Source organism: Anguilla anguilla, chromosome 8 (assembly GCF_013347855.1).
Source record: "Anguilla anguilla isolate fAngAng1 chromosome 8, fAngAng1.pri, whole genome shotgun sequence".
In the NCBI taxonomy this organism is placed as follows: Eukaryota; Metazoa; Chordata; class Actinopteri; order Anguilliformes; family Anguillidae; genus Anguilla; species Anguilla anguilla.
Genome location: NC_049208.1, coordinates 51,119,671 through 51,138,763, shown reverse-complemented (window position 1 = coordinate 51,138,763; position 19,093 = coordinate 51,119,671). Strand labels below are relative to the sequence as shown.

Genomic DNA, 19,093 nt, shown 5'->3' with positions numbered 1-19,093 from the left:
GTGATGGTGGAGATGCAGGGCAAGGTGGTGAGGGTGGAGATGGAGGGGAAGGTGGTGAGGGTGGAAATGCAGGTGAGGGTGGAAATGGAATGGAAGGTGGTGAGGGTGGAGATGCAGGGGAAATTGGTGATGGTGGAGATGCAGGGCAAGGTGGTGAGGGTGGAGATGGAGGGGAAGGTGGTGAGGGTGGAAATGCAGGTGAGGGTGGAAATGGAGGAGTAGGTGGTGAGGGTGGAAATGCAGAGGAAGGTGGTGAGGGTGGAAATGCAGGGCAAGGTGGTGACGGTGGAGATGGAGGGGAAGCTGGTGAGGGTGGAAATGCAGAAGAAGGTGGTGAGGGTGGAGATGCAGGGGAAATTGGTGATGGTGGAGATGCAGGGCAAGGTGGTGAGGGTGGAGATGGAGGGGAAGGTGGTGAGGGTGGAAATGCAGGTGAGGGTGGAAATGGAGGAGTAGGTGGTGAGGGTGGAAATGCAGAGGAAGGTGGTGAGGGTGGAAATGCAGGGCAAGGTGGTGACGGTGGAGATGGAGGGGAAGCTGGTGAGGGTGGAAATGCAGAAGAAGGTGGTGAGGGTGGAGATGGAGGGGAAGGTGGTCAGGGTGGTGATGGAGGGGAAGGTGGTGAGGGTAGAAATGCAGGGGAAGGTGGTGAGGGTGCAGATGGAGAAGAAGGTGGTGGGGGTAGAGATGGAGCAGAAGGTGGTGAGGGTGGAAATGGAGCAGAAGTTAGTGAAGGTGTAGACGGAGGAGAAGGTGGTGAGGGTGGAGATGGAGGGGAAGGTGCTGAGGGTGGAAATGCAGGCGAAGGTGGTGAGGGTGGAAATGGAGCAGAAGGTGATGAGGGTGGAAATGGAGTAGAAAATGGCGAAGGAGGAAATGCAGGCAATGGTGGTGAGGGTGGAAATGGAGCAGATGGTGATGAGGGTGGAAATGGAGTAGAAAATGGTGAAGGAGGAAATTGTGGTGTTGGAAGAGAAGGTGGAGAGGGTGACAATAGAGGAGATGGTGGTAATGGTGGAGACAAAAACTACAGTAGAGCAGGTAGAAATGGAGTTGGTGGTGAGGGTGGAAATGGAGACGGTGGAGGCGAAGGTAGTGAAGGTGTAGATGGAGGAGAAGGTGGTGAGGATGGAAATGCAGGGCAAGGTGGTGAGGTTGGAGATGGAGGGGGAGGTGGTGAGGGTGGAGATGGAGCAGAAGGTGGTGAGGGTGGAAATGCAGAGGAAGGTGGGGAGGGTGGAGATGGAGCAGAAGGTGGTGAGGGTGGAAATGCAGGGCAAAATGGTGAGGGTGGAGATGCAGGAGAAGGTCGTGAGGGTGGAAATGCAGAAGATGGTGGTGAGGTTGGAGATGGAGCAGAAGGTGGTGAGGGTGAAGATGCAAAAGAAAGTGGTGAGGGTGGAATTGGAAGGGAAGGTGGTGAGGGTAGAGATGGAGCAGAAGGTCGTGAGGGTGGAGATGCAGGGGAAGGTGGTGATGGTGGAGATGCAGGGCAAGGTGGTGAGGGTAGAGATGGAGGGGAAGGTGGTGAGGGTGGAAATGCTGGTGAGGGTGGAGATGCAGGGGATGGTGGTGAGGGTGGAGATGGAGGGGAAGGTGGTGAGGGTGGAGATGCAGGGGAAGGCGGTGATGGTGGAAATGCAGGGGAAAGTGGTGAGGGTGGAGATGGAGAAGGTGGTGAAGGTGGAGATGCAGGGGAAGGTGGTGAGGGTGGAAATGCAGAAGAAGGTGGTGAGGGTGGAAATACAGGAGAAGGTGGTGAGGGTGCAGATGGAGGAGAAGGTGGTGAGGGTGGAAATGCAGAAGAAGGTGGTGAGGGTGGAAATACAGGAGAAGGTGGTGAGGGTGGAGATGGAGCAGAAGGTGGTGAGGGTGGAGATGGAGCAGAAGGTGGTGAGGGTGGAAATGCAGAAGAAGGTGGTGAGGGTGGAAATACAGGAGAAGGTGGTGAGGGTGCAGATGGAGGAGAAGGTGGTGAGGGTGGAGATGGAGCAGAAGGTGGTGAGGGTGGAAATGGAGACAGTGGAGGCGACGATAGTGAAGGTGTAGATGGAGGAGAAGGTGGTGAGGTTGGAAATGGAGCAGACGGTGGTGAGGGTGGAGATGGAGGGGAAGGCGGTGAGGGTGGAGATGCAGGGGAAGGTGGTGAAGGTGGAGATGGAGCAGAAGGTGGTGAGGGTGGAGATGGAGCAGAAGGTGGTGAGGGTGGAGCTGCAGGGGAAAGTGGTGAGGGTGGAGATGGAGAAGGTGGTGAGGGTGGAAATGCAGGGGATGGTGGTGAGGGTGGAGATAGAGGGGAAGTTGGTGAGGGTGGAGATGGAGGGGAAGCTGGTAAGGGTGGAGATGGAGGAGAAGGTGGTGAGGGTGGAGATGGAGGGGAAGGTGGTGAGGCAGGAAATGGAGCAGAAGGTGGTGAGGGTGGAGATGCAGGGGAAGGCGGTGATAGTGGAAATGCAGGGGAAAGTGGTGAGGGTGGAGATGGAGAAGGTGGTGAAGGTGGAGATGCAGGGGAAGGTGGTGAGGGTGGAAATGCAGAAGAAGGTGGTGAGGGTGGAAATACAGGAGAAGTTGGTGAGGGTGCAGATGGAGGAGAAGGTGGTGAGGGTGGAGATGGAGCAGAAGGTGGTGAGGGTGGAAATGCAGAAAAAGGTGGTGAGGGTGGAAATACAGGAGAAGGTGGTGAGGGTGCAGATGGAGGAGAAGGTGGTGAGGGTGGAGATGGAGCAGAAGGTGGTGAGGGTGGAAATGGAGACAGTGGAGGCGACGGTAGTGAAGGTGTAGATGGAGGAGAAGGTGGTGAGGGTGGAAATGGAGCAGACGGTGGTGAGGGTGGAGATGGAGGGGAAGGTGCTGAGGGTGGAGATGCAGGGGAAGGTGGTGAAGGTGGAGATGGAGCAGAAGGTGGTGAGGGTGGAGATGCAGGGCATGGTGGTGAGGGTGGAGATGGAGCAGAAGGTGGTGAGGGTGGAGATGGAGAAGGTGGTGAGGGTGGAAATGCAGGGGATGGTGGTGAGGGTGGAGATGGAGGGGAAGCTGGTAAGGGTGGAAATGCAGGGAAAAGTGGTGAGGGTGGAGATGGAGAAGGTGGTGAAGGTGGAGATGCAGGGGAAGGTGGTGAGGGTGGAAATACAGGAGAAGGTGGTGAGGGTGCAGATGGAGGAGAAGGTGGTGAGGGTGGAAATGCAGAAGAAGGTGGTGAGGGTGGAAATACAGGAGAAGGTGGTGAGGGTGGAGATGGAGCAGAAGGTGGTGAGGGTGGAAATGCAGAAGAAGGTGGTGAGGGTGGAAATACAGGAGAAGGTGGTGAGGGTGCAGATGGAGGAGAAGGTGGTGAGGGTGGAGATGGAGCAGAAGGTGGTGAGGGTGGAAATGGAGACAGTGGAGGCGACGGTAGTGAAGGTGTAGATGGAGGAGAAGGTGGTGAGGTTGGAAATGGAGCAGACGGTGGTGAGGGTGGAGATGGAGGGGAAGGCGGTGAGGGTGCAGATGGAGGGGAAGGTGCTGAGGGTGGAGATGCAGGGGAAGGTGGTGAAGGTGGAGATGGAGCAGAAGGTGGTGAGGGTGGAGATGGAGCAGAAGGTGGTGAGGGTGGAGCTGCAGGGGAAAGTGGTGAGGGTGGAGATGGAGAAGGTGGTGAGGGTGGAAATGCAGGGGATGGTGGTGAGGGTGGAGATAGAGGGGAAGTTGGTGAGGGTGGAGATGGAGGGGAAGCTGGTAAGGGTGGAGATGGAGGGGAAGGTGGTGAGGGTGGAGATGGAGGGGAAGGTGGTGAGGCAGGAAATGGAGCAGAAGGTGGTGAGGGTGGAGATGCAGGGGAAGGCGGTGATGGTGGAAATGCAGGGGAAAGTGGTGAGGGTGGAGATGGAGAAGGTGGTGAAGGTGGAGATGCAGGGGAAGGTGGTGAGGGTGGAAATGCAGAAGAAGGTGGTGAGGGTGGAAATACAGGAGAAGTTGGTGAGGGTGCAGATGGAGGAGAAGGTGGTGAGGGTGGAGATGGAGCAGAAGGTGGTGAGGGTGGAAATGCAGAAAAAGGTGGTGAGGGTGGAAATACAGGAGAAGGTGGTGAGGGTGCAGATGGAGGAGAAGGTGGTGAGGGTGGAGATGGAGCAGAAGGTGGTGAGGGTGGAAATGGAGACAGTGGAGGCGACGGTAGTGAAGGTGTAGATGGAGGAGAAGGTGGTGAGGGTGGAAATGGAGCAGACGGTGGTGAGGGTGGAGATGGAGGGGAAGGTGCTGAGGGTGGAGATGCAGGGGAAGGTGGTGAAGGTGGAGATGGAGCAGAAGGTGGTGAGGGTGGAGATGCAGGGCATGGTGGTGAGGGTGGAGATGGAGCAGAAGGTGGTGAGGGTGGAGATGGAGAAGGTGGTGAGGGTGGAAATGCAGGGGATGGTGGTGAGGGTGGAGATAGAGGGGAAGGTGGTGAGGGTGGAGATGGAGGGGAAGCTGGTAAGGGTGGAGATGGAGGGGAAGGTGGTGAGGGTGGAGATGCAGGGGATGGTGGTGAGGGTGGAAATGCAGAAGAAGGTGGTGAGGGTGGAGATGGAGAAGGTGGTGAAGGTGGAGATGCAGGGGAAGGTGGTGAGGGTGGAAATGCAGAAGAAGGTGGTGAGGGTGGAAATACAGGAGAAGGTGGTGAGGGTGCAGATGGAGGAGAAGGTGGTGAGGGTGGAGATGGAGAAGGTGGTGAAGGTGGAGATGCAGGGGAAGGTGGTGAGGGTGGAAATGCAGAAGAAGGTGGTGAGGGTGGAAATGCAGGGGAAGGTGGTGAGGGTGGAGATGCAGGGGAGGGTGGTGTAGGTGGAGATGGAGCAGAAGGTGGTGAGGGTGGAGATGCAGGGCATGGTGGTGAGGGTGGAAATGCAGGGGAAAGTGGTGAGGGTGGATTTGGAGGGGAAGGTGGTGAGGGTGGAGATGGAGCAGAAGGTGGTGAGGGTGGAAATGCAGGGGATGGTGGTGAGGATGGAGATAGAGGGGAAGGTGGTGAGGGTGGAAATGAAGTGGAAGGTGGTGAGGGTGGAGATGAAGGGGATGGTGGTGAGGGTGGAAATGCAGAAGGCGGTGAGGCTGGTGATGGAGGGGAAGGTGGTGAGGGTGCAGATGGAGGAGAAGGTGGTGAGGGTGGAAATGGAGCAGAAGTTGGTGAGGGTGGAGATGGAGGAGAAGGTGGTGAGGGTGGAAATGGAGACGGTGGAGGCGAAGGTAGTGAAGGTGTCGATGGAGGAGAAGGTGGTGAGGGTGGAAATGGAGCAGAAGGTGGTGAGGATAGAGATGGAGGAGAAGGTGGTGAGGGTGGAAATGCAGGGGAAATTGGTGAGGGTGGAGATGGAGGGGAAGGTGCTGATGGTGGAAATGGAGCGGAAGGTGGTGAGAGTGGAGATGCAGGGGAAGGTGGTGAGGGTGGAAATGCAGAAGAAAGTGGTGAGGGTGGAGATGGAGGGGATGGTGGTGAGGGTGGAGCTGCAGGGGAAAGTGGTGAGGGTGGAGATGGAGAAGGTGGTGAGGGTGGAAATGCAGGGGATGGTGGTGAGGGTGGAGATAGAGGGGAAGTTGGTGAGGGTGGAGATGGAGGGGAAGCTGGTAAGGGTGGAGATGGAGGGGAAGGTGGTGAGGGTGGAGATGGAGGGGAAGGTGGTGAGGCAGGAAATGGAGCAGAAGGTGGTGAGGGTGGAGATGCAGGGGAAGGCGGTGATGGTGGAAATGCAGGGGAAAGTGGTGAGGGTGGAGATGGAGAAGGTGGTGAAGGTGGAGATGCAGGGGAAGGTGGTGAGGGTGGAAATGCAGAAGGTGGTGGTGAGGGTGGAAATACAGGAGAAGTTGGTGAGGGTGCAGATGGAGGAGAAGGTGGTGAGGGTGGCGATGGAGCAGAAGGTGGTGAGGGTGGAAATGCAGAAAAAGGTGGTGAGGGTGGAAATACAGGAGAAGGTGGTGAGGGTGCAGATGGAGGAGAAGGTGGTGAGGGTGGAGATGGAGCAGAAGGTGGTGAGGGTGGAAATGGAGCAGACGGTGGTGAGGGTGGAGATGGAGGGGAAGGTGCTGAGGGTGGAGATGCAGGGGAAGGTGGTGAAGGTGGAGATGGAGCAGAAGGTGGTGAGGGTGGAGATGCAGGGCATGGTGGTGAGGGTGGAGATGGAGCAGAAGGTGGTGAGGGTGGAGATGGAGAAGGTGGTGAGGGTGGAAATGCAGGGGATGGTGGTGAGGGTGGAGATAGAGGGGAAGGTGGTGAGGGTGGAGATGGAGGGGAAGCTGGTAAGGGTGGAGATGGAGGGGAAGGTGGTGAGGGTGGAGATGCAGGGGATGGTGGTGAGGGTGGAAATGCAGAAGAAGGTGGTGAGGGTGGAGATGGAGAAGGTGGTGAAGGTGGAGATGCAGGGGAAGGTGGTGAGGGTGGAAATGCAGAAGAAGGTGGTGAGGGTGGAAATACAGGAGAAGGTGGTGAGGGTGCAGATGGAGGAGAAGGTGGTGAGGGTGGAGATGGAGCAGAAGGTGGTGATGGTGGAAATGGAGACGGTGGAGGTGACGGTAGTGAAGGTGTAGATGGAGGAGAACGTGGTGAGGGTGGAAATGGAGCAGACGGTGGTGAGGGTGGAGATGGAGGAGAAGGTGGTGAGGGTGCAGATGGAGGGGAAGGTGCTGAGGGTGGAAATGCAGGGGAAGGTGGTGAGGGTGAAGATGCAGGGGAGGGTGGTGAAGGTGGAGATGGAGCAGAAGGTGGTGAGGGTGGAGATGCAGGGCATGGTGGTGAGGGTGGAAATGCAGGGGAAAGTGGTGAGGGTGGATTTGGAGGGGAAGGTGGTGAGGGTGGAGATGGAGCAGAAGGTGGTGAGGGTGGAAATGCAGGGGATGATGGTGAGGATGGAGATAGAGGGGAAGGTGGTGAGGGTGGAAATGGAGTGGAAGGTGGTGAGGGTGGAGATGAAGGGGATGGTGGTGAGGGTGGAAATGCAGAAGGCGGTGAGGCTGGTGATGGAGGGGAAGGTGGTGAGGGTGCAGATGGAGGAGAAGGTGGTGAGGGTGGAGATGGAGCAGAAGGTGGTGAGGGTGGAAATGGAGCAGAAGTTGGTGAGGGTGGAGATGGAGGAGAAGGTGGTGAGGGTGGAAATGGAGACGGTGGAGGCGAAGGTAGTGAAGGTGTCGATGGAGGAGAAGGTGGTGAGGGTGGAAATGGAGCAGAAGGTGGTGAGGATAGAGATGGAGGAGAAGGTGGTGAGGGTGGAAATGCAGGGGAAATTGGTGAGGGTGGAGATGGAGGGGAAGGTGCTGATGGTGGAAATGGAGCGGAAGGTGGTGAGAGTGGAGATGCAGGGGAAGGTGGTGAGGGTGGAAATGCAGAAGAAAGTGGTGAGGGTGGAGATGGAGGGGATGGTGGTGAGGGAGGAAATAGTGAAGTTGGAGGAGAAGGTGGTGAGGGTGGAAATGCAGGGGATGGTGGTGAGGATGGAGATAGAGGGGATGGTGGTGAGGGTGGAAATGCAGAAGGTGGTGAGGCTGGTGATGGAGGGGAAGGTGGTGAGGGTGCAGATGGAGGAGAAGGTGGTGAGGGTGGAGATGGAGCAGAAGGTGGTGAGGGTGGAAATGGAGCAGAAGTTGGTGAGGGTGGAGATGGAGGAGAAGGTGGTGAGGGTGGAGATGGAGACGGTGGAGGCGAAGGTAGTGAAGGTGTCGATGGAGGAGAAGGTGGTGAGGGTGGAAATGGAGCAGAAGGTGGTGAGGATAGAGATGGAGGAGAAGGTGGTGAGGGTGGAAATGCAGGGGAAATTGGTGAGGGTGGAGATGGAGGGGAAGGTGCTGATGGTGGAGATGGAGGAGAAGGTGGTGAGAGTGGAGATGAAGGGGATGGTGCTGAGGGTGGAAATGCAGGGGAAAGTGGTGAGGGTGGAGATGGAGGGGAAGGTGGTAAGGGTGGAGATGGAGGGGAAGGTGGTAAGGGTGGTGATGGAGGGGAAGGTGGTGAGGGTGGAGGTGGGGAAGAAGGTGGGCAGGGGTCTGATGGGGAAGGGGGTGGAGAGGGAGGAGATGCAGGTGGCGATAATAGTGAGGGTGGAAATGAAGGGAAGGGGAGGCATGAAGTTGGTGGGGAAGGAGGGGAGGGTGGAGATGAAGTTGGTGGGGATGATGGGGAAGGTCGACATGGTCAAAGTGGTGGGGACGGAGGGGAGGGTGGAGATGCAGGGGGAGGTGGTGAAGGTGTAAATGCAGGGGAAGGTGGTGAGGGTGGAGATGGAGGAGGAGGTGGAGATGGAGCAGAAGGTGGTGAGGGTGGAAATGCAGGGGAAGGTGGTGAGGGTGGAGATGCAGGGGAAGGTGGTAAGGGTGGAGATGGAGCAGAAAGTGATGAGGGTGGAGATGCAGGGGAAGGTGCTGAGGGTGGAAATGGAGCAGAAGGTGGTGAGGGTGGAAATGCAGGGCAAAGTGGTGAGGGTGGAGATGGAGGAGAGGGTGGTGATGGAGGGGAAAGTGCTGAGGGTGGAAATGGAACAGAAGATGGTGAGGGTGGAGATGCAGGAGAAGGTGGTGAGGGTGGAAATGCAGAAGAAGGTGGTGAGGTTGGAATTGGAATGGAAGGTGGTGAGGGTGGAGATGCAGGGGAAATTGGTGATGGTGGAGATGCAGGGCAAGGTGGTGAGGGTGGAGATGGAGGGGAAGGTGGTGAGGGTGGAAATGCAGAGGAAGGTGGTGAGGGTGGAAATGCAGGGCAAGGTGGTGACGGTGGAGATGGAGGGGAAGCTGGTGAGGGTGGAAATGCAGAAGAAGGTGGTGAGGGTGGAGATGGAGGGGAAGGTGGTCAGGGTGGTGATGGAGGGGAAGGTGGTGAGGGTAGAAATACAGGGGAAGGTGGTGAGGGTGCAGATGGAGAAGAAGGTGGTGGGGGTAGAGATGGAGCAGAAGGTGGTGAGGGTGGAAATGGAGCAGAAGTTAGTGAAGGTGTAGACGGAGGAGAAGGTGGTGAGGGTGGAAATGCAGGGGAAAGTGGTGAGGGTGGAGATGGAGGGGAAGGTGCTGAGGGTGGAAATGCAGGCGAAGGTGGTGAAGGTGGAAATGGAGCAGAAGGTGATGAGGGTGGAAATGGAGTAGAAAATGGCGAAGGAGGAAATGCAGGCAATGGTGGTGAGGGTGGAAATGGAGCAGATGGTGATGAGGGTGGAAATGGAGTAGAAAATGGTGAAGGAGGAAATTGTGGTGTTGGAAGAGAAGGTGGAGAGGGTGACAATAGAGGAGATGGTGGTAATGGTGGAGACAAAAACTACAGTAGAGCAGGTAGAAATGGAGTTGGTGGTGAGGGTGGAAATGGAGACGGTGGAGGCGAAGGTAGTGGTGGGGGGGGAGGTGTTGAAGGAGAAGAGGCAAGAGGTCGTGCTGAGGAAGACGAAGGAAGGGATGGACCAGTTGGCGTGGACAGTGGTCAGGCAGCAGATGGAAGAAGTGGTGGGAAAGGTATTGAGAGTGAAGATGGAAAATTTGGTGCAGGAGGAGATGGAAGAGTTGGTAGGGACGGAGAGGAGGGGAGAGAGAGCGAGGGAGAGAGAAGTGGGAGGAATGGAGGGAAACCCCCTTCCAAGCTGATGAAGCATCATGATTGTCATGGTCTTAGACACAAGCCTTTACATTAATTATGCATTTACACTGGCTCCATGTTCTATGTTTTACATGGCTCTATTACATTAGCACCTCAGACATAGGACATAGATCCCACAAATCCCAAAACAACAAAAAAGCGAGAACGGAAACTCAAATGGGAAAAAAAATGGAATAGATAGGATATAGAGAAACAATCATTTGCATCAAACAGCGGGGATTGATCAATAACAAGGCCTGCATTCAAGAGCAATGTCCAGAATCCTGACAAAAACTCTCAAGAAAAAAATCCAGAGAGTATCCATCGTGATTTTTTCAAGAGCCACTGCAAAGACAACCACAGCCTGGAGTGTGACAGGAGATCAAGTGATTTCATAATTGGTCTATTCTTCAGGAAGAAAATATAATGTTTAATTTAAAAATGATTTTTCATATTTGCTTTTGAAATAATAATCTGCAATGTACTGAACAGATTTCAGTTAAACAAACTGCTGACTCAGTGATACCTTCCATCAATTTTAGGCCGCTCATTGTGTGCAACATAATTATGCTTGAAGCAGATGTGTAAATTCTTCACAATATTATGTTTACCTCTGAGATAACGTTATCAAGTTCTCGAGACTTTTGTAACATGATAATAAAATACTTAAACTAGTGACTTTGTACAATTATATACAATATAGCATCTGTCAGATATTGTCCACACAGCATACTCAAGACTGGGGAGTAATCCCATTCATTTCCAAATTTGTTGACTGCAATGATTTTATTGCTGAAGTTCGTGAACTATTGCATATTTACTTAAAAAAGATATAGATAATGAAATTATAAACAGCTATTTACTTTACTAATAAAGCATCTTTACATGACAGGAGAGACATTCTGATTTGTGATATTTCGGATGAAATATGACCACTTACAAAACTCACAAATCATATGACACTAAGTACAGTTATTTATTTTTAAATATATTACATAAAAGGATAGATTTGGCCATGCAAAGATAACTTTGTCAGTAACTATGAAAATGCTGCTGATTGCATCAGCCTGGAAGACACAAGAGAGAACTGTCATGGGTGCCATGTGGCAATTATTTATACATCTCTGCCCTCAATGAAAGATAAAAAATCAACAATTAATTGTTGTTATACCACAAACATGGGTTATATCATGATCATGGGTGGCACAGTGGTGCAGTGGGTAGCACTGTTGCCTCACAGCGAGATGGCTGTGGGCTCGAATCAAGGTGCTTAGCAAAGACTAGTGGTTGATTAGTAGCATCAGGTGTGTTTCTGTTGGTTGAAACAAAAGCCGACACCCGCACAGGCCCTTTCTGGATAAGATTGGAGACCCCTGCTCTAAAACATGAAAGCACCTAATCAAGAAAAATTAACAGTTTGTTAAAATTCTGGGATTGCAATTGTGGGTGGAACGAAAGCCAGCACATACAGGACCGAAGTTTGAGAACCACTGGTCTATGGTGAAAACTTTCAGGATGATAGACCTCCAGGAACAGGTACTGTGGCAGCCCTGCAGTAAACAGTCAATGCGCCTTCTATAAATCACTGAATAAGTACAGGCTTGTGAAATAAATATCTGCTATGACCAGATAATATGAGACTGTATTGTAAATAAATAAAAAAACAAAACGTCATTCTGATGACCCGGATAGAACTACAGTACGCACAATCCCCTGTGCAATAACTGCGCATGCTCAGTAAAGCCTTTGGAAGCAAACGCTTGTGTCAATTCGCCTACCGTGACATAGCTCACGTATGGTTATATATCGTTGCAATAATGTAGATCTAAAACGAAACGAAAAAACCCTCTGACTCCCTAATGAAACGCGTGTCTGCAATCCGACATTTTATTTTGGCTGTGGTAATACAGCCGCCTGCAGATTTGGTGTGCGGGAGTACTGGGGTCGAGTTTGTTTTTCCATTCCGGCTAGCTGCCATTCCAGCTAGCTATAGCTGCTTGTTCCTGCGAAGGTGAATTTTTGAGCCAGTACTTTTAAGTTCTAGCTTCTAAGTTCACCAGCGCACTTGCATATTGTCAGCCTGTTAAATGGGCAATAGGTTGAAGACCCAAAGGAGTAGCTAACTTTTTGCTGGGATAAAAGAAGCAACAAATATGTGGCAAAGCGTTGGACTCACGGTGTTGGTCATCGTGGCTACCCTCGTATGCGTTTTTCTCTTCATGTTGTTCGGTAAGTAGCTAACTTACCGAGCTTTTTACGTCACGGTTCTGTGCCTGGCTGGCTTTTATAACTGTACGTTAGTTGCCCATGATCTATGGCTATGTGTGACAAATGTAACGCTGGTAAATAATATATCCGTTAGATATTTTTTTCATTACCCTTCAATGGAGCTACATTATATAGCTAACTTTTGCCTTTCAATCATCGCTTCCAAGAGAACCTGTACATTTCTGACACAGCTCTTAAATCAAATATGACAATGACATAATACTACTTTGTCGAAATTAATAATACTGCAATGTTCACTACGTTGGTTATCTAGCTACCTAGCTAAAAGGAACCAACCACAATACACAATCCAGACATTGACAAAAACAACTGCCTCATTTCGATACTAGCTACATAACATAACGCTGACTTCGCTGGTTTCTACACCTGGAGCTGTAGCAGTTACGGTATACAAGCTAAGATGGTGGACTTCGCATGAGTAAAAGTAGCTAGTTCGTCTTAATTTTTAACTGAAATGTCCGGCACCGGAACTTTTTATTTTTCCAGCACTCTCATCTGGGACCGGAACTCTTTTGCAAAACAGGAAGAGAATCAAATCCGAAAGCAGGAATTGAACTATTGCGGAATTGAATTGAACTTCTGACCTCAGGTCCTCTGATTTTTGGCAGCAGTCCCATACATGTACCTTGCATGTCGCGACCGCCACTTTTTTAGAAAGTGACGCAAGAGAATCTGGCACTATTCACAGGCAATGCAGGTACGAGACCTTACGCTCTGTGTATCATAGATTTTATTTAATTCATTTAGTCATTCATTTAGTTTAGCAGATGCTTTTATATTAATCCGATTTCTGCTTCGTGCCCGGTCTTTGTATTGTACACCGATTTAATGTAAAGTAATCTGGTGTTGTCCCTTTCCTGCATGTGTCATTTCTAGTGATCGTCTTCACTTTAGAATGGATGCAGACAGTGAGTGACTTTTTCTTGGCGCAGGTGAAAAACTATTCTGATGAGAAATGCATGCATGGCATCACTAAAGAATTGGGCAAACCTGGGATAAACCTGTCGCCCTCCCCACAGCACAAAAACATCTGAACATTCGTTCTCTAAATGTTGTTCACGTTGTGCACTGCGGGCGTGCGTGCATTGCATTCCTGCGAGTTAGTGTGTGTCAGTATGTTTACGGGTGTGGTCTCAAACGGGCCCAGCAGAGTTTTTGCCAGTCGTGGCCATATGTGAATGTTTGTGTTAGTGCTTGCATATCATTATACACAAATGTAAACGCTCGTATATTATTGTATGCATTATCTGGTGGCTCTCGCTCCTGTGCATCCTGATAATGTCAGGGGGGCAAAAGTGTCGCTTCCGGATGAAAAATCTCTGTGGCCGCCCTGTCGTCAAATCCCTGCCCCGTAAAGACCGAGTGCGGCAGCACCAGCCGTCTGGCAGCCCCGGAGCACCTGCGTTTAGATTCGCGCTGCCGTTTGGCAGCCTGACAGGAAGCTGCCGTTTGGCAGCCTGACAGAACACTGCCATTGGGAGCCTGACAGGAAGCTGCCATTTGGCAGCCTGACAGGAAGCTGCCGTTTGGCAGCCTGACAGAACGTTGCCATTGGCAGCGTGACAGGAAGCTGCCATTTGGCGGTCTGACTGGAAGCTGCCATTTGGCAGCCTGACAGAAAGCTGCCATACAGCGTGGGCTCGAGCTTTTCGGCATCTGAGAGAGAGAGAGAGACGCCACGTTTGGATCTGGGCTTGGTGTTTTGGTTTGGAGACTGGGTGATGAAGACTTCCCAGAGCGCTGGAGGAGGAAGGCGGTGGCGGTGAGCGCGGGGGTCGCCAAACCGAGCTTCCCGTGGCTGAAAGAGAGGAGTGGGAACCGCGCACGCACACACACACACACACACGGCCTCCGCCCATCATGTCTGTCCATAAATCTGGATCTGCTAGCTGCCAGAGGCCAGGAGCTCTGTGCCAAACTGGGGCTGAGCTGCAGCGACAAGATCTATTTATAGACGTTGGGTAGAGGGGGGGCGGGGCCAGACGCAGGGTTCTGCGGGTCACAGCTGCCATATGGAACGCTCTCGTGCTGCTTTAACTGTCGGGCACAGAACAAGGCAGCCCTCAGGGGCCTCCCGGTCCTGTTACCCACTCCTTATTAAAGGACACCACAGGCTCCTGCTTGATCAGAGTACAGGTCTGTTCACTTCAAGGAGACATCTCCGAATGCCTGCCTTTAAAATCACCAGGGTGTAGCCTGTTTTTTTTGCCAGCGACTGTCTTTTTTCCGAACTACATTTTCTATCCATGTTTTGACAAAGTTTGAGAGAACTGAATCACTGAAATATTAGGCTAAATCTTTTGAAAATATTTTTAAATTATGTATTTATTAAACTGTGCGCACGGTTGTTCACTTGAAACATTCCTGAATGCTGTCACCTTGACCATCGTGATTTCAGAGGGCTTAATGTTGTGGGAGAACAACATTAAGCCCTGTGAAGGCCTACAGGTTCAGTGGTCGTGTTTGACGTTTCTCGTGTTTGTCTCCCCCTGCAGGCTGGTATGTGGTCTGGCAGCTCTTCCTCTCCAAGTTTAAATTCCTGAGGGAGCTGGTGGGTGACAGCGGGCCCCAGCGCGGCGACACGGAGCCGTCCCAGCCCGAGACCGACCGTAGCTCCGCCCCCAGCCCCCGCCAGCGTCCCAAGACCCCCCGGCAGAGGCTGGTCTCGCCCGAAGCGGCCTCGTAGACCCCCCCCTCCCCCCGCCTGTCTCTCCGCGCCCTAGCCCAGCTGCTAACATTGATGGGAAAGGCCATCAAAACCTGATTCTCATACCCGCCCCTCCCCCCCCGTCCGCATCCCTCCCACTTGCAAGTACACACACCTTAGGCGCACTTGCCCGTGAAGCAGTACTCCTGGTACCCATTCCTCCCCTCAGCCTACATGGTTGACCCCGCAGTACGTGCCACTCTCATTGGCTGCTGAGCTCTAGCCTCCTGCGAGACCATTGGTTGGTCTTATTACACAAAGATATGTGAGAGTATGTGTGTGTGTGTGTGTGCGTGTAACTTAGCTTGAGTAGATAAAAACACTTGCAACTGCGAGCTGACACACTTTTAAAAGTATGTCAAAAGGAAACGGTGTGAAAGAAAGTTTAAACTGACAGCTGAAGCCTTCAGTCACTCTAATTAGACACTTTTTAAAATTTAGTTGTGTCACTGTGCGATGCTCTTGGTTCCTCGTATTGGGAAGAAACGCGTGCTCGTTCCACTCAAACCCCCCCTCTGCCGGTTAACGGGAAGCGTGGGACGGAACGGTTTGAACGTGCGACGACCCAAACCGCCATCCGGAGGACCTCCCGCGACGACGACGACGCCGCTTCTTCGCCGCGACCTCCTGACCCTCCGGAGGCCGGGGCGCGCTGCGTGCGAAACGTGGGCCCGTGCGCACCCGCCGCGCGGTTCGTCGGCTCCCGGTTTCCCCTCTCGCCCCGTCCCGCCCAGCGAAGTTGAAGACGGCGACTCCTTTCGGGTCTCCGCGCCCTGCCGGTCCTAGCCAGCGTTACGAACGGTCGTCTTTACACGTGGACGTTTTTATTTTCATTTGAATTATTTTCTTTTTGTTTTTTTTATGCCAGAGCTGTAATCAACCATCATAATAAATATTTCTTAAAAAATATATAAGCAAACGCACAGACTTGTACAGTCTTTTATGCATGGAGTTGTCGAATGCAGAAGCCCCTTTAGTCCTGTCAATCCCATAAGCGTTACAGTAAAGTTTTATATGCCTGTATATGTGGTGTTAGACTTTAGGGGGTATTTCTGCCTTATGTGCAGATGTCTGTTACAGTGTAATAGAGCCAGGACTGATGGGATATTACCCCTAGTGGTGCCCAAAACAGGGACTTCCTGCCATTTGTCCTTCTTCCTAATTGTTTTTCCTTCCTAGTCAGCCACAATGGGAGCCGTTGTGTTTGGGTTCCACCCCAGCACCCTGGTTACCCTCCGCCACACAGTCTTTTGTTCCGTTTCTTTCTCGCTGGAAGCCTAGAACCAGGCTGGCGTAAGATGGCGCTACTGACCACATGCAGAATATTTAAAATGAACGACAGAAGTGCAGGCCAGTTGAATGTGAGACTGCATATTTTCCTTTAACCACTGTTCTCAAGTTCTCTTTTACTATTAAAAACAAGACCAGGTTAAAACCTAGTATATGGCTGGACCTAATACACGTGATCCGGCCGACCAAAGGTGTGACTTCTTAACTCGGGCGACCAATGGTGTGGTGTAACTTCATCACTCACTCACTCATTCACAGACATTCACGTTTGTAGGGCTGGCCCCGCTGTTGCGGTCCAGCCAAAAAAAGTGACATCCTGCTGGTTTGGACGCGTGATGCTGCAGACAGAGGCAGAACAGAAGATGGCGCTGTTGCTTTTACATTGAAATCACATTAGTTGAAAGTGTGCTGTGTTTTTTTGAACACCCGGTCTGTAGTAAACGATCACTCTTCCATGAGCTCAATTACAGTACTGCCGCTGTTGACGTTTCAAGAAGCAAAGCTGTTTACTCCGCAAGTGAATTAATTCCCTAGCAGGCGTCTGCGAAGGATTGAACACACTGACACAAGGGGGCAGCATTTCAATGGAAGTTGGTTTCAGTATAGGTCGAATAGAAAACACACAGTAACTGTGCAGCTGTGACGGCTTGCAGAGAAGAAAAATCTCCACAGGGCCAGCGCCGGGGCTGCACAGTCTGCAGAGGCCTCCTGACAGGAAATGACTGTGGTAAGCCAAGGAAATGACATCATCTCGCCGCCGCTCTCCGGGCTGGTAATAGACCCGAACCCCACTCTCCTCTCGGCTGCCGTGCCCGCGCAGGAATATTTACATGGCAGGAGCGGGACGTCCCGAGCGCTGATTCAGTCCACAGCCATGTTCGGCTGTGTTTTGATTGGCCGCCTTCAGTCTTTCCGTGGTGTCGGTTTTTGCTCGAGTTAAGTACCCGTTTCAGAGCGCCAGCTGAGACGAGAACCTGCGGGCCGCGGTTCTCGAAAGCAGCGCGTCGTCGGCGTCCGACAAACGTCACCGTAGACCTCACCCGCAAGCGCAAACAACCCCTGACTCAGACAGCCTGTTAAAAGCAACCTTATCCAACCACCACCCCCGAGTGCACACACCCTGTAAATATAGCAGTCTTACTCAAACGTTACTCCCAAATACGCACATTCACACAAGAGTCAGACAGCCTACTAATATTGAAACTTCCAAACTGCCTGAGAAAACACGCCTGGGCACACTGTGATACATTAACTTCACTCTAACAGAAGCTATTCTCCCCCACAACACACCGAGACTCAAACACTGCTCCTCTCTACACACATCGGCTACGCATTCAGTCTTTAACCAAACGGTGCACACGGCGAATCCAGGCTGCAGTTGTAAACAGGATATCCATCCTGTACATCTGTGCAGACGGGGGGTACATCTACACTTGGGGCAGAAAGCTCAGATTTACAGCCTGACGGTTCCGCCCTTAGTGTTCGCGTCCCCAAAGGGCAACGCGGCAGAGTTGCGCACATAAGCGGTGCGCTTCTGCGGGCGCCCGCTTCCACCCCTCAGCCACAGGGCCGGGTTTAAATCGCGGACGTCCGATTAAAAAAAAAAAAAAAGCTCCGCTTTTGAGGTTGAACCGAGTAGACGAGCCGTGCAGTAAATAAGACGAGGCGGGGCCGTGGGAGACCATCCCTGGCCTGGCCGCTGTCGGCTTGCCTTGGCCGCCGCTCCCGCAGGCCTGTTTTTCCGATCGGCGGGAATCGAATTTCCATTCCGGGGTCTGCAGAATGAAAAGAGCGGAGGACGGAGGAGAAACAGAAAACGCGCCGTCGCGTTGTTAACCCCTCCCTCACCAGGTGAGTGTGGGTGATGAGAACATTCAGGAACAGGCGAGTGGTTACTGACTAGACTTATTAATGTGGTCGAGGCACTGGCCGACACCCCAAATATAGTATGTCAGACTGGTGTATATTTGTGTAATTCATGTGAATTCTCCTCCGCCTGATTGTGATAGCTGTTTGTGTGCAGCATTGCAACACTGAATTATTTATGGGTCTATAGCAAGGGTGTCAAATCCTACCGGAAAAGGTCTGTGGGGTGCAGGTTTTTGTTTTAGCCCAATACTACGACATCTGATTAACCAAATTAGGCTAACTAATCCAAGGGCGTAGGTTTGCATATGGACGGTAGGGACATGTCCCTACCAATATTTTGGGAGGACAGAAATGTCCCTACCAATATTTGAGCGTACTCATTCGCATTATCTTTGGAGCGAAATCATATTAGATAATTCCGATCTGCCCTCTCACAGGCTGTCTCCTAAACGACCAATTTAGGCATACTAGCATTTGATTGGCTGAAGGGGAGGGGGCTATCTGAAGACTCCCGTCATGTGCAAATATCATACCTACTCAGGTGTGATATTTGCACGTGTCCCTACCAATGTTGAGACCAACCCTACGCCCTTGATAATCAGTCTTCAATTAAGACCTTAATAAGTAGAATCGGGTCTCTTTGTGCTGAACTGAAACAAAATCCTGCACCCACACTGACTATTCTACGCGAAGATTGGACATCCCTGGTCTATAATAGGCTAAAACTATAGCCTTGGGTTTAATATCGTGAGTTGAAAAAAAACCTCACTTTGGTGGCATGTTGATGTGAAGCACAACTCCGTATCCAACGGTTTTTGAGTCCTAGGCTATTAATCGGTTTGAGACATCTACTGTAGAGACGGCCAGCTGCTCTGCACAGTCAGCCATCGACGAAGAATGAATCTGCTGGCCTCACGAACCGTTATGGTTTTGAATTCGGGTATTCGGCTGCAGTTCTGCTAAAGTGCTTAAGTATTAATCTACCCGCATCTATACGAAAAATGTCACATCACGCTAAAATATTCCCATGGTGCATGCACTGTCACCGTAGGGGGTTAATCCTAAAATTTACATTACGTTTACGCTAACGGCTAGGAACACACTGTCGCCTGCTGCTGGTTCAGTTCAGTACGTTGCTTTACTTGTACGCTACCCAGAGAGTTGTTTGTGGCTTACCGTTCTGTTCCAGCATCAGCACTTCCAATAACACTGAGCTCATTTTATTGCCAATGTTAACTGCGAGTTAGATATTTCAGGCATAATTGCTGGCTTTAAAAAAGTATATACTGTTCTCATGAATAACGGTCTGGTCATAAGGCAACTCTTCCTGATGGCACGATAAACTGGAATTAAAAACTTTATTAGTGTCCTGCAAGGGCGTAGCT

General features: G+C 51.8%; 2 protein-coding genes across 2 annotated transcripts; one reads left to right on the top strand and one right to left on the bottom strand.

The window, feature by feature from the left end:
- Window positions 1-2,830: 2,830 nt before the first annotated feature.
- LOC118234229 (basic proline-rich protein-like) lies at window positions 2,831-9,581 on the bottom strand (the record flags this gene model as incomplete). Its single annotated transcript, XM_035430638.1, has 5 exons — window positions 8,999-9,581; window positions 7,864-7,983; window positions 5,450-6,606; window positions 4,204-4,786; window positions 2,831-3,030 (listed from the first exon to the last, which is right to left on the bottom strand). Coding segments are annotated over exons 1-5 (2,643 nt in total), but the record flags the coding sequence as incomplete, so codon positions are not given.
- A 1,692-nt stretch (window positions 9,582-11,273) lies between these two features.
- Window positions 11,274-15,472, top strand: smim13 (small integral membrane protein 13). Its single transcript, XM_035429775.1, has 2 exons — window positions 11,274-11,782; window positions 14,338-15,472. Exons 1-2 carry the CDS (start codon window positions 11,707-11,709, stop codon window positions 14,526-14,528), a joined length of 267 nt encoding a protein of 88 aa, XP_035285666.1. The 5' UTR covers window positions 11,274-11,706; the 3' UTR covers window positions 14,529-15,472.
- The last annotated feature ends 3,621 nt before the right edge of the window (window positions 15,473-19,093 follow it).